Source organism: Bos javanicus, chromosome 13 (genome assembly GCF_032452875.1).
Source record: "Bos javanicus breed banteng chromosome 13, ARS-OSU_banteng_1.0, whole genome shotgun sequence".
NCBI lineage: Eukaryota > Metazoa > Chordata > Mammalia > Artiodactyla > Bovidae > Bos > Bos javanicus.
In genome coordinates, this window is record NC_083880.1 from 28,374,938 (window position 1) to 28,395,598 (window position 20,661).

General features: G+C 37.0%; 1 protein-coding gene across 2 annotated transcripts in view; it reads left to right on the forward strand.

Annotated features, from left to right (window-relative positions):
- Nucleotides 1–20,661, forward strand: part of PRPF18 (pre-mRNA processing factor 18) — a 55,461-nt gene that overhangs the window by 16,899 nt on the left and 17,901 nt on the right. The window contains exons 3-10 of one of the 2 annotated variants that reach the window (XM_061436088.1): nucleotides 11–37; nucleotides 2,562–2,666; nucleotides 5,150–5,263; nucleotides 10,894–11,040; nucleotides 12,544–12,612; nucleotides 14,052–14,192; nucleotides 14,316–14,387; nucleotides 16,901–17,056. In XM_061436088.1, the coding sequence (XP_061292072.1) occupies nucleotides 11–37; nucleotides 2,562–2,666; nucleotides 5,150–5,263; nucleotides 10,894–11,040; nucleotides 12,544–12,612; nucleotides 14,052–14,192; nucleotides 14,316–14,387; nucleotides 16,901–17,056 (831 nt within the window). The remainder of the gene's footprint in view (nucleotides 1–10; nucleotides 38–2,561; nucleotides 2,667–5,149; nucleotides 5,264–10,893; nucleotides 11,041–12,543; nucleotides 12,613–14,051; nucleotides 14,193–14,315; nucleotides 14,388–16,900; nucleotides 17,057–20,661) is intronic. The other variant, XM_061436089.1, reaches the window with a different exon arrangement.

Consider the following 20,661-nt stretch of genomic DNA (forward strand, 5'->3'; position numbering starts at 1 on the left):
TATACATTAGCCTATAAATGAGAAGCCATCTGGAGAGGTATGATTTTGTTTTTCTTTTTTTTTTCTTTTATCTTGAATTCAGGAAAATACATGCATGACCTTTGGCTTGGAATGGTTTGGCTTTTTGTGGACAGCATGAAGTGGCTTGAGATCAAAGCTTGAATTTTTTTCCTTTTAATTAAGTCCTGGATCTGATACTACCTCATTTTCATCACTACCACCACTCCTTTCCCCACCTCTCCCAATAAAAGTCCATTTGTAAAGGGTTGAAAACATTTTATTCATTCAGCAGCAGTGGTATCAGCAGTGGTATTTCCCCTGCTTTCTCCTGAATATTTTAAGCCATTGTTTTATGTTTGCAATGTGAATAATCCCTTTTGGCCCTCAGTACCTCTGCCTGAGATATAGCCATTTTATATGATAAGGTATCACATTTCAAACACTGCTCACCCTACTGGATAGAAAATGTGATCTTGAAATATTAGAAATAAATGAGGTTTCTAGAAAACTTTGAATACTTTAGAAACATGACTAAAATTATCTTTGAGATTACCTAGTTAATAATGTATTGGGGTTTTTATTGGGAGGGGTTAAAGGTTACAAGGTGAAGTTGTGTTTAATTTATTTTAAAAGATGACTGTATCTAGTCTAATTTTTTAAACAAAGTTCAGAGGTTCTATTGAAATACTTTTGACAAATCATAAATTTGAAATCGACTCTTTGCTTGTGAAACATTGATTATACAATAATACTCTTGTGCATGTAATGGGGAAAGTTCTGGAAATTAATTTTATCTGGCATAGCATTTCTAGAAGAAAGCATGAAGAATGCAAATGGTATGTATATGGATTTGCTTTCATTTTGTACTTTTGGGAGAGGGTAGGTTTTAAAACTGTAGTTGTATTTCTGATAGGTTTCTAAAATTTGAAAGTTTATATTGGTATTTTGATACTTCTCTTAAGTATGTCTATTTCATTTGCTTCTAGTGTAGGGAATTAAAATATGTTTTAAAACCATCTAAATGTCGAATAGATAGTCAGAAAGGTTTCCCATTATTTGCTTGCCTAGCGTTGTCTAACTCACACTTAAAGTAAAATAAGAATCACTTACCTTTGGTTTAGTCCACTGACTCGGCTGCTTTCCCATATCCTTAGATTCGAACCTTTTTAACTTTTTGATAAGGTAGGAAAATAAACAGTGACAGTTTTCCTTAGTTTAGATTGCTCTTGCTAAAACAGCAGTTCTTTCTTGCCAGTATAGAGGAAAGCACTGAAGCAAAGTCATTGCTGTAAAGATACCGCTTGTAACGTTGAGTCCAGCTGACAGAATGTCTTAGGTCTTTTCCTTAAGGCTACTCACTGCCATTTTATAATTGAAAATGCTTTCCATCCTAAGATTTTGGGAGAAATACCTGTTTTTATGCTTAAAAAGAAAGCACAGGGTTTTCTTTCTGAAGCATATTTAATGGTTCCTTGTTGGTAGTAGTGAAAATATAGCATGTTGCTTTTATTCTCTTATAAAACTAGTTACTGTTTATTGAGACTTGATGCTGATTTGGTTTGTGAAAATGGCGAAAGTTTGGTTTTTTACTTACATTTTCTGTTATCACTATTAACACTGATTAATATAACCTTTAACCTAAAGTGTGGAATCATCAAGTATAAAATTGTAACCATACAGCCTTTCTTAACTGAATGGTTTCCCTTAATGTTGATCTTCTTTGATTTTTTTTGGATCTTCTTTTGACATATTAGATTTGTCTTAGGGTCAACTGGAAAACCACATTTCGGTATCTTTTTACAGACCAAGCAGTGGGACTTATAAACTGCTGAACTCAGTTTTCCTAAACTGTGACTTGGGAAGCTGACTCAAGAAAATGTTAGATTTTTTTCCCTGCAGGTTCATATGAACAACAGTATTCAGTCTCATCTCTGTGTGCTATGAGTAGAGAGTGGCTGGTTTTCATTATTTTCCTCCGTGGCTCAGTTCACGGGCAAGTTTGGTGGAGCATTGGGAAATTTTTTTACACATCCAGCGATGATTCCTGTGCGCTTGGAATATACCTTTCAAAAATCAGGATAGGAAAGAGCTGACACTTGAGGCTTCACAGGTTTTTGTTATCAAGCAGTTCTTTTTTCTTTGGTCTTCATTTTAAATCTAGAGCAAGGATCAAATAACCCTGTAAGATGATTTTCTCAAAGAGGAGAAGCAAGCTGATTGTTTCCAAGAAGAAAGTAAAAATCTTGGAGTCTAGGGAGAAAATGAGTCTAGGTTTCAACCTCTAAGTTTTTGATTGCGGAAACCATTTTATTAATAACTTCTGTCGCGCTTCTGTAGCAAGAATGCTTCCAGGGTGCATGCTGTTTCCTCGGGTGTCCCTGTGCTCCCGCAAGCATGTACGTCAGTTATGAGCTGTTTGCTCAGAGGAACACTTAGAAAACCTTCAATATGTAAAACATGTTTCGTTTTGATAGATACCTAATGTATAGAATGGTACATGTTAAAATAAACCATATTGTATTTTAAAAGGAGAATTTCATTTCTTTTGGCTATTGATGTAGATACAGCCAAAAGATGAGGACCAGAAACCATTAACTTCATCGAATCCAGTATTAGAACTTGAACTGGCAGAGGAAAAATTACCCATGACTCTTTCTAGGCAAGAGGTAAGTTTATATATGAGTGCTTTGTTTAAAAAAAAAAAAAAAAGAATCTCCACAGGATTGCATTTATCTCTAGTTCTAGTAACTTTTATGTCATCATTTCCCATATAAAATGACTTACCTGACCAGCACAGTATTTTAGTTTAGTTTTCTTTATGAGGTTCTAAATTTCTGCTTTTCTTGATACTGTTGTCTTAAATAGTTTAAAGGATATCTCATGTCTTAAATTTTTTAAAGAATATATCCTTCTAAACTTTAAAAACTAAACACATTCTAAATAAGTATAATTAAATGCATGTATTTGAAATAATTATATTTAATTTGTCAAAGTTATTTAAAATAATATCATTTATGTATTAAGAGAAAGTAAGTTACAAAACAGTAACTTTTTTTGTTGTTGTTCAGTTACTAAGTCTGTGCCCAACTCTTTGCAACCCCATGGTCTGTATCCCGCCAGGCTTCTCTGTCCTCCACTGTCTCCCAAGTTTGCTCAAATTCATATCTTTTGAGTCGGTGATGCTATCAAACCATCTCATCCTCTGCTGCCCTCTTCTCCTTTTGTCTTCAATCTTTCCCAGCATCAGCATCTTTTCCAGTGAGTTGGCTCTTCACATCAGGTGGCCAAAGTATTGGAGCTTCAGCTTCAGCATCAGTCCTTCCAATGAATATTCAGGGTTGATTTCCTTTTACTTTCTCTTAATACATATTTCTAAGTCAAAATATAGAGGTCTATATAATTTTTTTATGACTTCATAATTTCCCACAATATTTTAGAACTACTACTTTATTATTTTTAAAACCAATTCTTTGTTAATGGTCATTTAAATTGCCTCAGTATTTCCATTTTATAGGTTATACTGAGATGAACATCCTTATACAGATGTCATTGCGTGTGTAATACTATATGATTAGTTTCCTTTGGAAAATTTTCTAGAAACATGATTTCTGGAGTCTACTAAAGCCTATATATTAATACATGTCTAACACTTTGGATATAAATTACCAGAGAGCTCTGTAAACACGTTCCACCAGTTCATACTCTAGCCTATAGGCTTTGTCCATACCCTGGTCAATATCAACTGTTATTTTCCTTCAACAACAGCAAAATTTTAAAATATTCATGTGAAAAAAGAGTTACGATTATATACACAAAGTACACAACGAAATGAACTTTGAGCAAAACGAAACATTCAGAGGAAAGGAGGGCTGACTCCAGAAGCTGTCATGTGAAAACTAGATGAAGGACTTTTGAATACTTGGCCTGAAGAGAAGAATATTAGAGATTTTTGAAAACAGATCCATTGACCACAGCTCTAATTTTGAAAAAGTATTGAGTGTTCTGTCTTTTCATAAAGCTGAGATAATTGAAAGAGGTGGGTTTTGTTTATTTTGAGAAGCATAGTAAAACTGTCCAAAGATGAGATGGGCTGCTCCATGAAGAGGTGTGATTCCTGTCATTCGTCAGACAGTGGCCCGAAGAAGGTGTTTTTGAGGTCATTTCTGCATTGATTGGAGATAGCACTGCTGCTGCTAAGTCGCTTCAGTCGTGTCCGACTCTGTGTGACCCATAGACGGCAGCCCACCAGCCTCCCCTGTTCCTGGGATTCTCCAGGCAAGAACACTGGAGTGGGTTGCCATTTCCTTCTCCAATGCATGAAAGTGAAAAGTGAAAGTGAAGTTGCTCAGTTGTGTCCGACTCTTCGTGACCCCCATGGACTGCAGCCTACCAGGCTCCTCCGTCCATGGGACTTTCCAGGCAAGAGTACTGGAGTGGGGTGCCATCGCCTTTTCCGGGAGATAGCACTAGATGAGGTCTAAGTTTTAGTTTCAGTTAATCCAGTGGAAGCCTAGCCAGTGGTTTCTAAGTGTGATACTATTTCAGTTCCCAGACTAAATTCTTGGTAATTTTTTTCTAATTACAGCTTATTTTCTTAATTATAATTTTTATTAGTCCTTTTTATGAAATATAGAGCATGTATACAGAGTGTGTGTAAAATGTGCAATATAGTGGATAATTGCAAAACAAAACAGACACTCATACAACCACCACCAAAGTCAAGGAGGAATATTACCTCCAGAAGCCCTGCATGTGCCCCCTCCACCCATTTGTAACTCACTTTCTTGTCTAAGGGACTAGTTTTGGGTTTTAATTTAGTATTACAGTGATGACCCTTGCCTGTCTGTGGTCATTGGCTGATCAGCTGACTCCAGACTTTTTTTTCCTCTGTATGAATGTTATCACTCCTTCCCATCTTAATGGTTTTCTTATGTTGCCTACTACACAGATTGGTCCTTTCTGTAACACTCACCAAATGACATAAACCATTCGGGTTATTTAAGGTGTGACAGTAATTCAGTATATCTGTTCGTGGAAAACTAAAGAAAAAACAAATATAACTTACTTTCGCATCTAATTTTCAAAATAAGTGTTTAGTCTTCTAAAATAGAAATTACTATTGTTTCTTTCTTTCTTTTTTTTAAAATAGGTTATCAGAAGATTGAGAGAAAGAGGAGAACCAATCAGACTATTTGGAGAAACAGATTATGATGCTTTTCAACGTTTAAGAAAAATAGAGATCCTCACACCAGAAGTTAACAAGGTAAGAAGAACAAAGCTAGAATATCACTGTACCACATCACTGAGAATACTACAGACTTTGACAGACTTCAAATAATTGCCTTATTATAAGGAAAAAAGGAAAAATGAAGTTGCCAGATTATTGCTGCTGAATGTAAATTTTCTTTTAAAAGGCACACATCTTGAGCATGCGGTTCAGTGCATTTTGAAAATGCTTGCAAGTGTGTGGCCAGTACCCTTACGAAGATATAGAGTATTTTCATCACACACACATGAAAACTCCCCAGCACCCCTTCTTGGCCAGTCCCTGGATTCTTCCTCCTCCATTCCTGGGCAACCATCATTTTAAATTCTGTTACCGTCGATGAACTTTACTTGTGTTAGTGTTTCACTTGGGTGGAGTCACACAGGATATGTCTGGCTTCTTTTGCTCAGTGTAAGATTTTGAGGATTCATCCATGTTATTGTGGATGTTGGTAACTTGTTCCTTTTTATTGCTGATGATATTCAGTAATATGAATATATCACAATATGTTTCTAGCCTTGGGCTGTTATGAATAAAACTGCTGTGAACATTCTTACACAAATATTTTTTGGTTCTATGTTATTTCTCCTAGGTTAAATACATTTTTATCTCTCTGGAAGTGGAATTGCTGAATAGTAACAGTATATGTATGCTCAACTTTTTAAGAAATGCTGGGTATTGCCAGTGTTGTCTTATTAGTGTTTGTTATTGTTAGTCTTTTAAATTGTAACCATTCTCTTGTTTGTGTGGTAGTATCTCATGTGGTTCTAGTCACAATTCCCTGACAACTAAAGATTATGAGCATCTTTTTATAGACTTACTAGCCACATCTTTCTCTATGCAGTGTTCATGTTTTAGTTGGGTTGTCTTTTTATTTTTGAATTATAGGAGTTCTTTATGTGTAACCTGGATTCTTCATTAGATATACAAATTCATGTTTTGTATCTATTTTTTCCTAAGCTTTACCTGTTTTCTTAACGGTGTCTTTTCATGGGCAGGACTTTTGAATTTTGACAAAGTTCACTTTATAATTACTGCTTGTGGTGTTTTGCTTAAGAAAATGTTTGCCTACCCTAAGATCTTAAAGAGATGGTATTTTCTTCTAAAACTTTAATAGTTTCAGCATTACTTTTAGAACTCTGATCTTGTTTTATGGCTCAGCTTATAATCCATCTTGGTGAATATTCCATGGGCTCTTGAAAAGAGTATGCTTTATGCTTTTGAAATGTCAATTACAGTGGTGTTTAGATCTTTTGTGGTCTTATTTACTTATTTACTTGCTCTTTCAGTTACTGAGAGAGACAGACGTGGTTATATGTAGTTGTATAACAAACCACCCCAAAACTTATATCGTAAAACAATTCATTATCATAAAATCTTTCTCAGTCATTTGTGATGGTAACAAACCACCCTGAAACCTTGTATACTAAGATAGTTTATCATTCTCCATCACATTCTGTGGTTCGATTGGGTTAAGCTGGGTAGTGTTTTGGTTGAGGTCTCACCTGTGATACAGTCACATGAGGGTTGCGGCTGAGGTCACCTGAAGGCTCCCTAGTCTGGCCTTCTTACTAGCTAGGCATGCTGGCTTAAAGGTGCAGCTTTGTTGTAGCAGAGGTCAGCATTTCCTGCCCTTTTAAAGCTAGTATCCCATTGTATGTATGGACGCCATTTTGTTAATCCATGCATCCTTGTTGGACAGGGAGGTTGCTTCTACCTTTTGGTCTATTGTGGATAATGCTGCTATGGACACAGGTATAAAAATATCTGTTCAAGTTCCTTGCTTTCTCTTCTTTTACATATATTCCTAGAAGTGGAATTGCTGAATTGTATGGTGATTCTATGTTTAACTTCTTTTTAAAAACATAAATGAATTTAAAACGTTTTCTTCATTTATATTATGAATGTCCACAGTAATTTGTTTTTATTTTCAGTCCTATCTAAAGTTTCCTTACCTAAATCCTTGGAAAGAGCTAAGTGGTTTTGTAATGCCTCATTTCACCAGTATTTGTTCTCTTCTATATCCCAAGTCACTTTCCTTATCAAAAGAATCTAAAATGCTAATGTGCACTATTTAGTTTTTGGTACCTGATTTAATTTTTCTGCTACTCATGTCTCATTACTTGAGAAATTTTCTAGCTTTTAATATTAACTTAGTACAACCTGCTGTATTCTGATCTTATTCAATATTAGAATTTATTTGTACTTTTAAAAGTTGAGTTATAATTAACATATAACATATTTCAGGTGTACAGCATAATGACTTGATATTTGTATATATTGCAAAATGATCACCACAGTAAATCTAATATTCATCACTGTATGTAGTTACAAAAATTTTTTTCTTGTGATGAAGACTTTTTTAAAAATCTACTCTCTGAGTAACTTTGAAATGTGCAGTGCAGTATTTTCAGTCACCATGCTGTACATTATTCCATGTGACTTATTTATTTTGTAACCGGAACTAAAAGTTAATAACTTAAGTTTGAACACATTCTGAAGCTCAACACTTTTCCTCCTCTCCCTCCACATTTTTTTCTGATAACACATTTTGCATCATTTTGTATTGTGTAGCCCTTAACTAATTACTGCACTTACAGTTATTTTTACTACTTTTGTCTTTTAATCTTCATACTAGCTTTATAAGTGATTAATTTACCACCTGTACCATACATTTACTTTTATCACTGGGATTTATGCTTTCATATGTTTTCTTGCCAGCTGAAAGAAATCCCTTTAACATTTCTTAACAAGGATAGTTTAGTGGTTAGGAACTCTCTTAGCTTTTGCTTGTCTGAAAACTCTATTGCTCCTTCAATTCTGAATGATAACTTTGCTGGGTAGCATGTTCTTGGAAGTTTTTTCTTTTAGCACTTCAAATATATTGTGCCACTCCCTCCTGGCCTGCAAAGTTTCTCCTAAAAAATATCCTGATAGTCTTATTGGGAGGTGGTTCCTTATACAAAGCAAATTGTTTTTCTCCTGCTGCTTTTAAGATTCTTTCCTTTCTGTAACTTAAAAAAAAAAAAAGTGGAGTATGATTGATTTACAATATTGTGTTAACTTCAGGTAGAGAGCATAGTGATTAAGTATTTTTGGCATATTATACTCCCTTATAGGTTATTACACAATAATGGGTATAATTCTCCATGCTATACAACATCCTTCTTGCTCCTCTATTTTAAATGTAGTTTGTATATCCGGTACCCCTAATTTGTCACTCTCCCCTTTCTTTTTCTCATTGGTAACCACAAGTTTGTTTTCTGTATCTGTGAGTCTGTCTCTGTTTTGCATATACACTCATTTGTATTATTTTTTAGATTCCACATAAGTGGTATCACACAGTATTTGTCTTTCTCAGTCTGACTTACTTCACAAGACATAATACTCTCAGATCCATCCATGTGTTACAAGTGCCAGAATTCCATTCTTTATTATGGCTGAGTAATATTCCTGTGTTTGTGTGTGTGTGAGAGAGAGAGAGACATACATACATGTTCTTAATCCAGTTGTCTGTGGGGCACTTGGTCTGCTTCCATGTCTTGGTTATTATAACTAGTGCTGCTGTGAACTTTGGGGTGCATGTATCTTTTCATATTTTTGTTTTTTCTGGATGCATATGCAGGAGTGGAATTGCTGTGTCATGGTGGTTCTATTTTTAGTTTTTTAGAAACTATTTTTCAGTAGTGGCTTTATCAGTTTTCATTCCCACCACTAGTGTACAAGGGTTCCCTTTACTCTGTATCCTCTTCAGCATTTGTTGTTTGTAGGCTTTTTAGAGATGGCTGTTCTGACTTGTATGAGGTGATACCTCATTGTGGTTTTGATTTGCATTTCTCTTGTAATTAGTGGTCCATCTAGTCAAAGCTATGGCTATGGTTTTTCCAGTAGTCATGTATGGATGTGAGAGTTGGACTATAAAGAAAGCTGAGCCAAAGAATTGATGCTTTTGAACTGTGGTGATGGAGAAGACTCTTGAGAGTCCCTTGGATTGCAAGGAGATCCAACCAGTCAATCCTAAAGGAAATCAGTCCTGAATATTCATTGTAAGGAGTGATGCTGAAGCTGAAACTCCAATACTTTGGCCACTTGATGCGAAGAACTAATTTATTTGAAAAGACCCTGATGCTGGGACATATTGAAGGTAGGAGGAGAAGGGGACAACAGAGGATGAGATGGTTGGATGGCATCACCAACTTGATGGACATGAGTTTGAGCAAGCTCTGGGAGTTGGTGATGGACAGGGAAGCCTGGCATGCTGCAGTTCATGGGGTCGCAAAGAATTGGACATGACTGAGTGACTGAACTGAATAATTAGTAATGTAGAACATCTTTTCATGTGCCTGTTAGCCATATGTATGTCTTCTCTGAGAAATGTCTTTTCGGATCTTCTGACCATTTTTGGCTTGGGTTGTTTTTTGATATTGAGTTGTATGAGCTGTTTGTATATTTTGGATATTAATCCCTTGAGGGTCACATCATTTGTAAATATTTTCTCCAATTCAGTAGGTTGTTGTTTCATTTTGCTGATGGTTTCTTTGCTTTGCAAAAGCTTTTAAGTTTAATCAGGTTCCATTTGTTTGGTTTTGCTTTTATTTTTGCCTTAGGAGACTGATTAAAGAAAATACTGCTAAGATTTATGTCAGAGCACTCTGCCTGTGTTCTCTTGTAGGAACTGTCTTTAACTTTTGACATTTTAACTGTAATGTGCCTTGATGTAGGTATGTTTAACTTTTTCAGATATTGCCCTAGCATTTTCCACAGCAGCTGTACTATTTTACATTTCCAGCAGTGCACAATGGGTCTGTTTCTCCATATCCTAGCCACGTTGTTATTTTCTGTTTTCTGTTGATAATATCCATCCTGATGGTTGTAAAGTGGTATCTCTGTGGTTTGGTTTGCATTTCCCTAGTGATTAGTGAGGTTGAGCATCGTTTCATTTACTTATTGGCCATTGTATATTGTCTGTTCAAGTCTTTTGCTTATTTTAAATCAGATTTTCTGTTGTAGTTAACTCGAAGAGCTACAGTTTTATAGTTTTAACCCTTACATTTAAGTCTTTGATCGATTTTGAGTTAATTTTTATATGTGGTATATGATAAGGGTCTATCTTTAAGGCTTCCATTTTAATCAAATGATCACAAACTAGAAGTGAATAAAATGTGGAGTTTACTGGTTTGTTAAAAACATAGTGAAGTCTAGGACGTGGTTGAGACTCTGGCTTTATACTGTTGATGTTGCCAGATGTTGTGGAAGTTGAAAGCAGTTGGAGTTGTTAGAGGTTTTCAGTGAACCAGGAAAATGGGTGGAGCACCTGGTCACTTTCTCTAGGCCTCATTAGAAAATTACAGCGTTTATGCAGATTCTTAATTGGATTTGTCGCTCATATTTTTTATTTTTCTGTCAGACTAGCTATTATAATATATTATTATATATTCTTTTAAATTTGAATATGTTCATAAGAATTGACTTTGAATGGACAGTAGTGATAGCTGTATAATTAATTGAAATATTGTTTGAGTTTCCTTATGGAGAAAAAAATGAATTATACTCATTATCAGAAAAAAAATCAGAAGTGAAACATCAATGAAATTTCATACGAGGTGTAACTTTTTACCTTTCCTCAGGGATTGAGGAATGATCTGAAAGCAGCTTTGGATAAGATTGATCAGCAGTACCTCAATGAGCTTGTGGGTGGCCAAGAGCCTGGAGAGGAAGACACCCAGAATGATTTGAAAGTTCACGAAGAAAACACCACAATTGAAGAATTAGAGGTGATCCCTCCACCACCTTCCTCACTCCCCCACCCCACCTTTCATTCCCTGGAGCTGATGGTTGAGCTCATTAGACTGTTCAGTTCACAGCACCCTGGCTTCTTTGGTCATTACAAAGGCCCTTCTATTTCATGACTGTTGTTTATTCACTCCCTTTTTTCTCATTTTCTACACACATTCCCCTCCTTCCTGCCTTCAAAAGTATTCATTCTGATATGTTTGATGTGTACATCCTTTTATTTATTGATGGTCTTGTAAAACCAGTAATGTTTTGTATGCATGTGCTTCGGTATACATAAATGATACTTTACTGTGAAATTCTTCATTCTGTTTTTTATTTTCAAGTTCCAACCTTGATATTCTGTGTCATCTAAACCTTTGATTTTAATTGTTACATAGTATTTTATACAGTGTTAAACCTTTGATTTTAATTGTTACATAGTATTTTATACAGTGTGACTTTCAGTGCCTTTTAATACTAGCACGTAATAATTGTGCATGCAATAATAAGCATGCAATAATCTTCTTCCTGTTAACACAGACAGTTTTGTGACCGACAGTCTTGTACATAACCCCTCTGGACCAGAAACAAGATTGCTTCTTAATTTGTCTGAATACTGCCGGGTTGCTCTTTGGAATGGGTGTACCAATCTTCACTCCACCATCAGCAGTGTATCCGTACATCCCTGCCAACATTTGGCAATATCTTGCTTGCTTATTTTTGCCGGTGTATTGAATGTGGAGTGATATATGTAATATTACTTGAAATAATTTTAAATTATCTGTCTAGCATGAGCAAAAATAATGACTTAAATTTCTTGATAATTGTAAAGTCATTTTTCTGTTACCTTTCATTCCTTGCTCTTAACCCATGTTGACTGCTGTAAGTGAGATTGTAGTTGAGGTTATTGTTTGTTTTTTTGAGATTTTCCTCCTTTTTATTTATCTTTTAATATATATTTATTTTTAATTGATTGACTGCTTTACAATATTGGTTTGATTTCTGCCATACATCAACATGAATTAGGCTTAGGTGTACATATGTGAGGTGGTTATTTTATTTGTACTCCCACCCCCTGAATTTTACTGAAATAATAATTTTACTGAAATAAAACTGGTGAGCAAACCAGTTCTGGGCATTTTAAACAACTTTGGAGATAGTCACATACTATGCAATTTATCCTTTTAATGTGTACAATTCAGTGGTTTTTAGTATATTCACAAGTTCCAACAACAGTCTAATTTTAGAGCATTTTTATTCCCCTAGAGAGAAACCTCACATTTATTAGCAGTCACTCCCATTAATCTTCAGATTCATAAAAGATAACATGCTGTCTAAATTTAAATGGCAAATTGATATTTTTAACCTATCTAGAAATTCTCTCAGGCTTTAAATCAAAATTGGACCATACATGTAATAAAGGGCCATGTTTGGACTGATGTTAATAGCATATATATTCAGCTGTTGCTCCTGACTAAAACAGAAACCTTCCTTCTTTTCAGGCTCTGGGAGAGTCTTTAGGAAAAGGTGATGATCATAAAGACATGGACATCATTACCAAATTCCTTAAGGTATGTACTTTTTGGCTAGGAAAGGAGGATGTTTTCTTTAGATAAGAATTGGCCTTACTTTTTTTTTGGTCTTACAGTTCTGAATTGTTTAAGAGTTAGACTGGAAAGGGAAACTCTCATTAAACATTTCTGCATGTGTATTGTGTATAATGTTGGTATGTGTTTGGGTATAGAGGTTAAACAAAATGTATATTTACTTTCTTCATGGCACTTGTAAAGCTGACTTATTACTGTAAACACACAGAAAAGAATCATAGCAGTAGAATGAACAAGAAGTTTTAAGGATTAAAAGATTTTTTTAAACATCCTGGGAAAGAGTGTAATAAGGAGAGAGTTCCAGAAGCTTCTCTGAGAGATGACATAAGGAAAAAGTGGCAAGACATTGGCAGTGAAAAAAGCAAACACTTGGGTAACCTTTCACAGAATTATCAGTAGCTCATTCTATCTTTCTTCCCAGCTTTTCTCTCTTCAGTGGTTTAGGTAGAGTATGTGCAAACCCCAGATTCCTTTGAACATTTCTTCACGAATTATCAATATTTATATTCAGACCAAGAAATTTAAATGCAAGAAATGCTTTTACTTGTATTTATAGTTTAAATGCGACATAATCGGTCATCAAGATTCTTAACCCACTGAGGATTTTGCATGGACTTAGCTAGGGCATGGGATCTAGTATGGACGGAATTTCCTCTGAGTGACGGCCTCTCCCAATAGCACATGCATACGTAACACCACTTGGGGAATATGGCCTCCTCAGCCCACTGTTTAGCTGCCTCCAGAAAGGATGCTCTTTGTGTGGTTAAATTCAAGGAGCACCTGGGTAGTTTTCTAGGGTGGGATGGGGGCTGGTCATAGTTTCTTGTATTTTCGTTCCTTTTTTCCTTCCTTCTTTGGTCAAGTGTTTTAGAGGGAATTTTTAGTTGAATTGTGGTCTCTACTGCAAAAGTACAAAGTCCAAATATAGCATCATCATCCTTGAAAAATTGATTAAATATCACAGCACATGGCATTATGGCTGATAAGTCTAGGCAGGTTGAATTTTGTGTAATAGAAATACAAATAAAAGTTTATTTCTATCAAACAGTTACCTGTGAAACTTCTTCCTATTTCATCCCAGGAACTTGGGGAGCAGAGTTTCTGGCCTGAAAAAGAACTTTTTCGTATTTCAGCCCGGGGTTCTTTTTAGGGGAGAAATGGATCACACTTGAGCTAGGAATATGTGTAGAATAGGGAGGTTTGTGACTTGCCGAAAGCAGTGCTTTAAAACATCTATGAGTTACTAAGCAGAAACAGTTCATTAAAACATCAGTGACTAATATTAATCAGTTAAGACATTTACTCTAAGGATGAATGTGTACCGTTTTGTGCATCAGAGAACTTTCGTGCTTATGAAACCACTGGGTGGCATTGTAGTCTAAATTTACCCTTTCTTTCCACAGTTTCTTCTTGGTGTTTGGGCTAAAGAGCTGAATGCCAGAGAGGATTATGTGAAGCGCAGTGTGCAGGGTAAACTGAACAGTGCTACTCAGAAACAGACTGAGTCCTATCTCAGACCCCTTTTCAGAAAGCTACGGAAGAGGGTGAGGGTTCTCAAAAAATGCTTTCATTAACTGATTTTTTAAAAATAGAATATACAAAGTTAGGACAAATGTGATCTATAACTACATATTGAGCTTCCATAATTATTTTTTTTCCTTTTCCAGAATCTTCCTGCTGATATTAAAGAATCCATAACAGATATTATTAAATTCATGTTGCAGAGGGAATACGTGAAGGTACGTTATGCTGTGCATCAAAATTATATTCGTGAATGTATCTAGATTGTGTGCATAATACGTTCATCTCATGTGGGGGTATTTTAATAGCAGATATAAGAATAAATGTGAAATAAATTTTAAAAACTAAGCATTTTATAATTTATTGTCAGCTTATTGTTAGATATGAATAGATATTGTTAGGTTTGAATTTTTTAATCATTTTGAAGGAAGGTATAAAGATTCTGCAGAGCACAAATTGGATATAGACAGTGTTCATTTCATGAATGGGACTGAATTTCTAAGTTTATAGATGGTTGATTATGGCTTGGAACAAATTTTCCCATAGAAGCAATGTTATTAGATCAGTTTCTCAGGCCAGCTGTAAAAGCCTGCTTAATCTATAATATAGCTGAACTATTGAACTAATGATACCATGGAACTTAACCACTTTTATGCTGGTTTCTCTGAGAAAATGTTCCAGGTCAGGCTGCCAGAATTCCTTGCTCCCTTTTCAGTGGTGCAGCATAGCAGAGCCTAGTAAGGGAGGACTCTTCCCCTTGCTGCGGTGTTTTTATTCCTGAATGGACTTGGGGAGGAGGTGGCTGGGGAGAGAAATCTGGTGTCCACGTGCTCTGAGGGCAGAGTTTAGAAAGGTGGGTGCAAGGCTCTCAGTTGGTGATGAACAGGAAGAGAAGGGCGTCCTGTACTGCTAGCAGCATTGGAAGTATGCCAGTGCTCGTGGGCCGTCAGCCAAGTCTGAGGAGGGAGGCTCCCATGGGCTGTGCCTTCCAGGAGAGGAGGAGGAGGGGAGGACTTCCGGGCAGCACCTCCAGTGACAGTTCCAGAGCAGTAGACAGGCTCTACCAGGAAAGCGGGGAAGCCGTTGCTTATTCCTGTGCTCTGAGTGTCTGTCCTTAGCTCGGTGATCCTGGGTGACTGGAGGGCTCCCTGCTGAACTACTCCCTCTGCATGGGGGCCAGTTCATTAGTCAAAGAAACTGTTTGTTTTATGAGTGTCAGCTTTAATTTTGGGTAGTTTCTGTGAGTTGCCTGTTGCTTATGAAGGGTGATCCCATTGAGATGGATGGATAAGGTCACCATCACTGCAGAGAGAATTCAGGTCACTTGTCTGCTCGAGACCGTGGCTTCTCCTTGGTACTTTTCTCATTCTCATATATTATGTGAGAAGCTGGTGAAAGTTTATTCTATATACAATACAGACAGAACTAAAACTTCAATATTTGGACAGTTTTCTTTGAAAATTGGGGGAAACCAAATATTGGAAATTTTATCAGTTAATGTCCAGTGATTTCTCATGCACAAGAATCAGTGATAAAAAATGTGTATGCCCTTCTAAAATTCTACATTATCAGTCTCATGGGTGTTTGATTTTTAAAATTAAAATCTCTTTGAGTCCTGGTTGTATAAGCTTCTCTGACACCATTGGGTCTTCTCGAATTTACTTGCTTTCTGTTTTGTATTTTTCCTTCTTTCCCTCCATGAGTAGCCACACTTGGTTTAGAAAAAGCCATTTGTCTTTGTTGCTTTCTGTCTTCTCATTTTGTAGCCTTAAATTTTTTAAAAATATAACTTTATTTATTTATTCATTGGCTGTGCTGGGTCTTCATTGCTGCGCAGACTTTCTCTAGTTGCAGTGAGCAGGGGCTACTCTCTAGGTGTGGTGTGCAGGCTTCTCATTGTGGTGGCTTCTCTTCTTGCTGAGCATGGGCTCTAGGGCACGTGGGCTTCAGTAATTGCAGTTCCCAGGCTCTAGAGTACAGGCTCAGTAGTTGTGGTGCACGGGCTTAGTTGATCCACGGCATGTGGGCTCTTCTTGGACCAGGGATCGAACCCGTGTCTCCTGCACTGGGAGGTGGATTCTTTACCACTGAGCCACCAGGGAAACTGTAGCTTTTATTTTTAAGATTCTTGGCAGGTGGGAGGTTTCGGGGGTCCAAAGTGAAACGATCTCATCCTTGAGCTATTCGAGGGCCAGTTTTTAATCTGTTTACACATCTGCTTTGGGACCAATGTGATGGTCCCAGCACACAGAGCCCATGCTACTTTCAGAGGCCCACACTGCTGTGTGGGGAGAGGATGTAGCTTCAGGTGGGATTATGAAAAACTAGTTAGCCTCTGTCTTCCCTGTGACCACCTATGGAGAATACCGGGTCTAACAGAGACTCAGACTGGAGTCTCTATCAGTGCATCAGATTACCTACCTAGTACTTCCAGATCTGAGCTGCATTAATATTTAATGCCTGAAGGCTGCAAAGAATGTTTGTCTTTTTACTCACTGAGTTAGTTAGCATTGGTTTCTGTTTTTCCACAGACATTTGTGGTTGTGGGCAAGCAATCAGTCACCCCTGTTTTAATTTCTTTTGTTTGGATAATGGGAATAGTAATATTTTCAACATGCCTAAGAGATGGATGAAAATTACATCATGTAGGGCTGTGAAATACTTTAAATGAAAAATTTGGACCAACAGAATATTTCTGCCTTTCTGATCTCTACTTAAACTTTCTCTTTAGGCTAACGATGCCTATCTTCAGATGGCCATTGGAAACGCCCCTTGGCCCATTGGTGTTACTATGGTTGGCATCCATGCCAGAACTGGCAGGGAAAAGATTTTTTCCAAGCACGTTGCACATGTTTTAAACGATGAGACACAGCGGAAATATATTCAGGTAAGTAGTTTGGAGGGCAAAGTGCTTTGGAGATTAACATTCCCCACTTCTCAAACTAAGTTTTGCGAGAAGGAGAATTACAGCAATAGGATATAGCATGACAGGGTGCAAGTCCACGCTTTGTATAAGTAGTGCTTGTATTTAAGACACCTTCACTGAACTGTAAAACAGAAAGCTTTTACGTGTCATAGATGATGTAAGACAGAGTCAAGTGTTGTGCTTTAATTACCTTAGTAGTGAAATAAAACTATTACTGTTTGCTTTGGGAATTTACTGAAGAATGATGAATTTACAGAGTATTTTGCAATAAGTCACAATTTTGTTATTTTCAAGGTAAGTTTAACATATAGACTAAAAAGGTACGAATAGTCAAAATTTGGCTAGTAGTATTTTTTAAATAATTTATAACAACACTTCTCTATACAAATAGATTTAAAGTATTCATAGTTTATTTTCTTAAAGTTATTGAGCCTCACATAAACCTGATAATACTGCTATTGGATTAAACTTTTGTTTTTAGTGGGGGAGAAAACCTCAGTTATAACCTAGTTTTTGCCAAGTTATCAACGATCCCAGGTTGTGTCTGTATAATGACTTTTGCTGGATGTTAACGCTAAAGCTTGGAGATGAAACTCAAAGTTTATTTAAAGTATAAGATTCACTTAAAATGCATAACATGTTTTCAGAATTTGTGCTGGACAATAGTCGCTATCATATTCATGCATTACCATTTTATTTCATTTCACTTCCAAGTGCTAAAGGTTATTTTGCCTGTCATGCTTTGTGCCTTATTCATATGTATTAGCATTTTAAAATATGATTTCAACTTGACCCCCTAATGGGAACTGCAGAATTTTAGAGTTCAAATATAGTTGTGGAAATCAAAGACATTTCCATTTTTTAAATAACCACCATTGACTGTATTGAAGGCAAAAAGCTTTTAGTTGGGGGGAAAAGTGGCTTGGCTTTAACAATGGAATATTGTTTCCAGTGATTAAATTTACTGATTGTCTTCAGTTATACCATGGCCAAGGCTATAGTGTGTCTAAAAGTTCATTTTGTGTGTGTGTGTATGTGTATGGTGCACACTCAGTCTTGTCTGACTCTTTTTTGCAACCCAATGGACTGTAGCCCACCAGGCTCCTCTGTCCATGGAGTTTTCCAGGCAAGAATACTGGAGTGGGTTGCCATTTCCTCCTACAGGGGATCTTCCTGACCTAGGGATTGAATCTGAGTCTCCTGCAGTGGCAGGCAGATTCTTTTCCGCTGAGCCACCTGGGAAGCCCTGTCTTAAAGACAGCATGCTTTTTTTAAACAGTGGTTTGATTACCATCTTATAAACGTTTATCCTTTTTTAAAATATGCTTAGTATTTTAAAGATTTCTGGTTTATTTTGGAATAGTATTTATTATTATAGCTATACAATGACCTATCCTCCCTCCATTATTCTTCGTTTTTGTAAAAAAAATTATTTTATTTTTGGCTGTGCTGGGTCTTGCTGTGCTTGTGGAGAGCAGGGGCTGCTCTCTGGCTGTGATGTGTGGGGTTCTCATTGCGGTGGCTTCTCTTGTGAGCTTGGACTCTAGGCACACGGGCCCTGGGGCACAGGCTCCATAGTTGTGGCGCATGGGCTTAGTTGCTCTGCAGCATGTGGGATCTTTCTGGATCAGGGATTGAGCCTGTGTCTCCTGCTTTGGCAGGCAGATTTACTACCTCTGAATCACCAGGGAAACCCCAATGTTCTTTCTTTTTAACTTTTCTCCTTCCATTCCTTTTTCCCCAAGGTGATTAGGGAATATTGGTGAACATACTATATCTGAACTGTAGGAAGGTGTTTGACCTAAACATAATAATATTCTTGTGTACAGATGTAAATATGATAAGACAGCCAGATGGACTCAGCTTGTTGAGTGAGAGAAGCCATGAGGACTGAGTAACGAATCCATGTCTGTCTGGGTGGTTGCTGGTGACATGCCACAGGGTTCTTAGTGACCTCAGCACTCTCCTGTTCAACAGTTTTCATGACCAACTTGGATGACTCTACCAAGAGGTATATTTATCAGATTTACAGACAGTAAGAAACAGAAGGGATAGGCTGTACGTTCAGATGGAGAAGAAATTTGCATTCTGGAGGTTCTTGAAAGACTGAAGAAAAAAACTGATTCTAAAAAATCAGTACTTATCTTATTCTAAAAGATTATGATGACCACAAAGAAATTTGAACTATCAGTTGCTTGAGCAGTTTGAGCAGTGTATATCTGGAAGGATTAGGGAATTTGGTGGACTGTAAGTACAATAACAGTAGTGTAGTTTGGCTACTGGCAGGTCTAATGAGAGCTTATCTACATTGTTAGAGAGACATAATAATTTAATTTAGGGTACGTTCCACAAGGCGGGAGCATAGCTCACTGATGTGTCCTCAGAGTCTAGAAATAGTGCTCGTGGTGGGTGCTCAATCAAGATTTGCCCATTGAATGAATGCTCAGAGGCACGAGAGGTCAAAGTCTGGCTTTTATTCTAGTCCTTGAGAAAGCAGACGGTTGTTGGGGGTCTGGATAACTGTTGATAAAGAGAGAACTTTGTGGTGGAAGAGGGGTTAAGTTTGTCCTATTCAGTTAAGGCCCTGGTGACTCAATGGTAAAGATTCCACCTGCCAATGCAGGAAATGCTGGTTTGATCCCTGGGTCGGGAAGACCTGCTGGAGGAGGAAATGGCAACCCACTCCAGTATTCTTTCCTGGAGAATTCCATGGACAGAGGAGCCTGGGTCCTTGTGATCACCAAGAGTCAGACATGACTTAGCGACTAAACAGCAGCAGCAAGGTATAGGAAGGAAGACACATTTCTAATCAGTTTAAGGAAAAGATTCTTCCTTTTTTAATCTTTTTGTCTTGAAACAATGGTAAACTGGTAAGAGGTTGCAAAAATAATACAAAGAAACTTTTTAACAGGCAGAATTGCCCCCGAATAGGAGTAGGGCTGCTTTAGAAGATACAGGGGAGATCCCTACCACTTGATATTTGAAAGAATCTGGTTAACTATTACCCTTATCTGGTCCTTCGATATCGCTCTGCTGTTTTCCCTAGAGGCCTTTGCTTAAACCTGAGGTTGCAAATTGACACTCACAGGATAGTCAGGTAACGAGTGAGCGGAGTGTTAAGAAACCCCTGACCCTTGATCTGGCTTGTCTTTTCCAACTTTTCATGTAGACAGAGAAGCGGTATTTCATTTTCCTGTCAACTCTGTGATGAGAAAGGCAGACAGGTGATTAGCAATGTTGTTAGTTCCATTGTACTCCAACATAAAATAAAAATTTAAAACCGTGGCAGTGCAAGCACAGCATGAAGTGTCAGCTGCATCTTAGCCTTAGCATCACTGGTGTCACCTCAGCTCACTGTTACTTTGTAGGAATATCTTTCTAATGTTGCTCCATCTTCCTTTATTTTTTAGTGAGATGCCAGAATCCTTAATTTTTTAAAAAAGCATATGCTCCTATTTTTAAAATATTGACAATAACAAAAACAAAAAATTAGCAGTTTGTGAGGCCAAATTAAGTGCTAGTTTTTGATCTATCTTAAACCCATGGGGCAGCTCAAGGCAAAATGC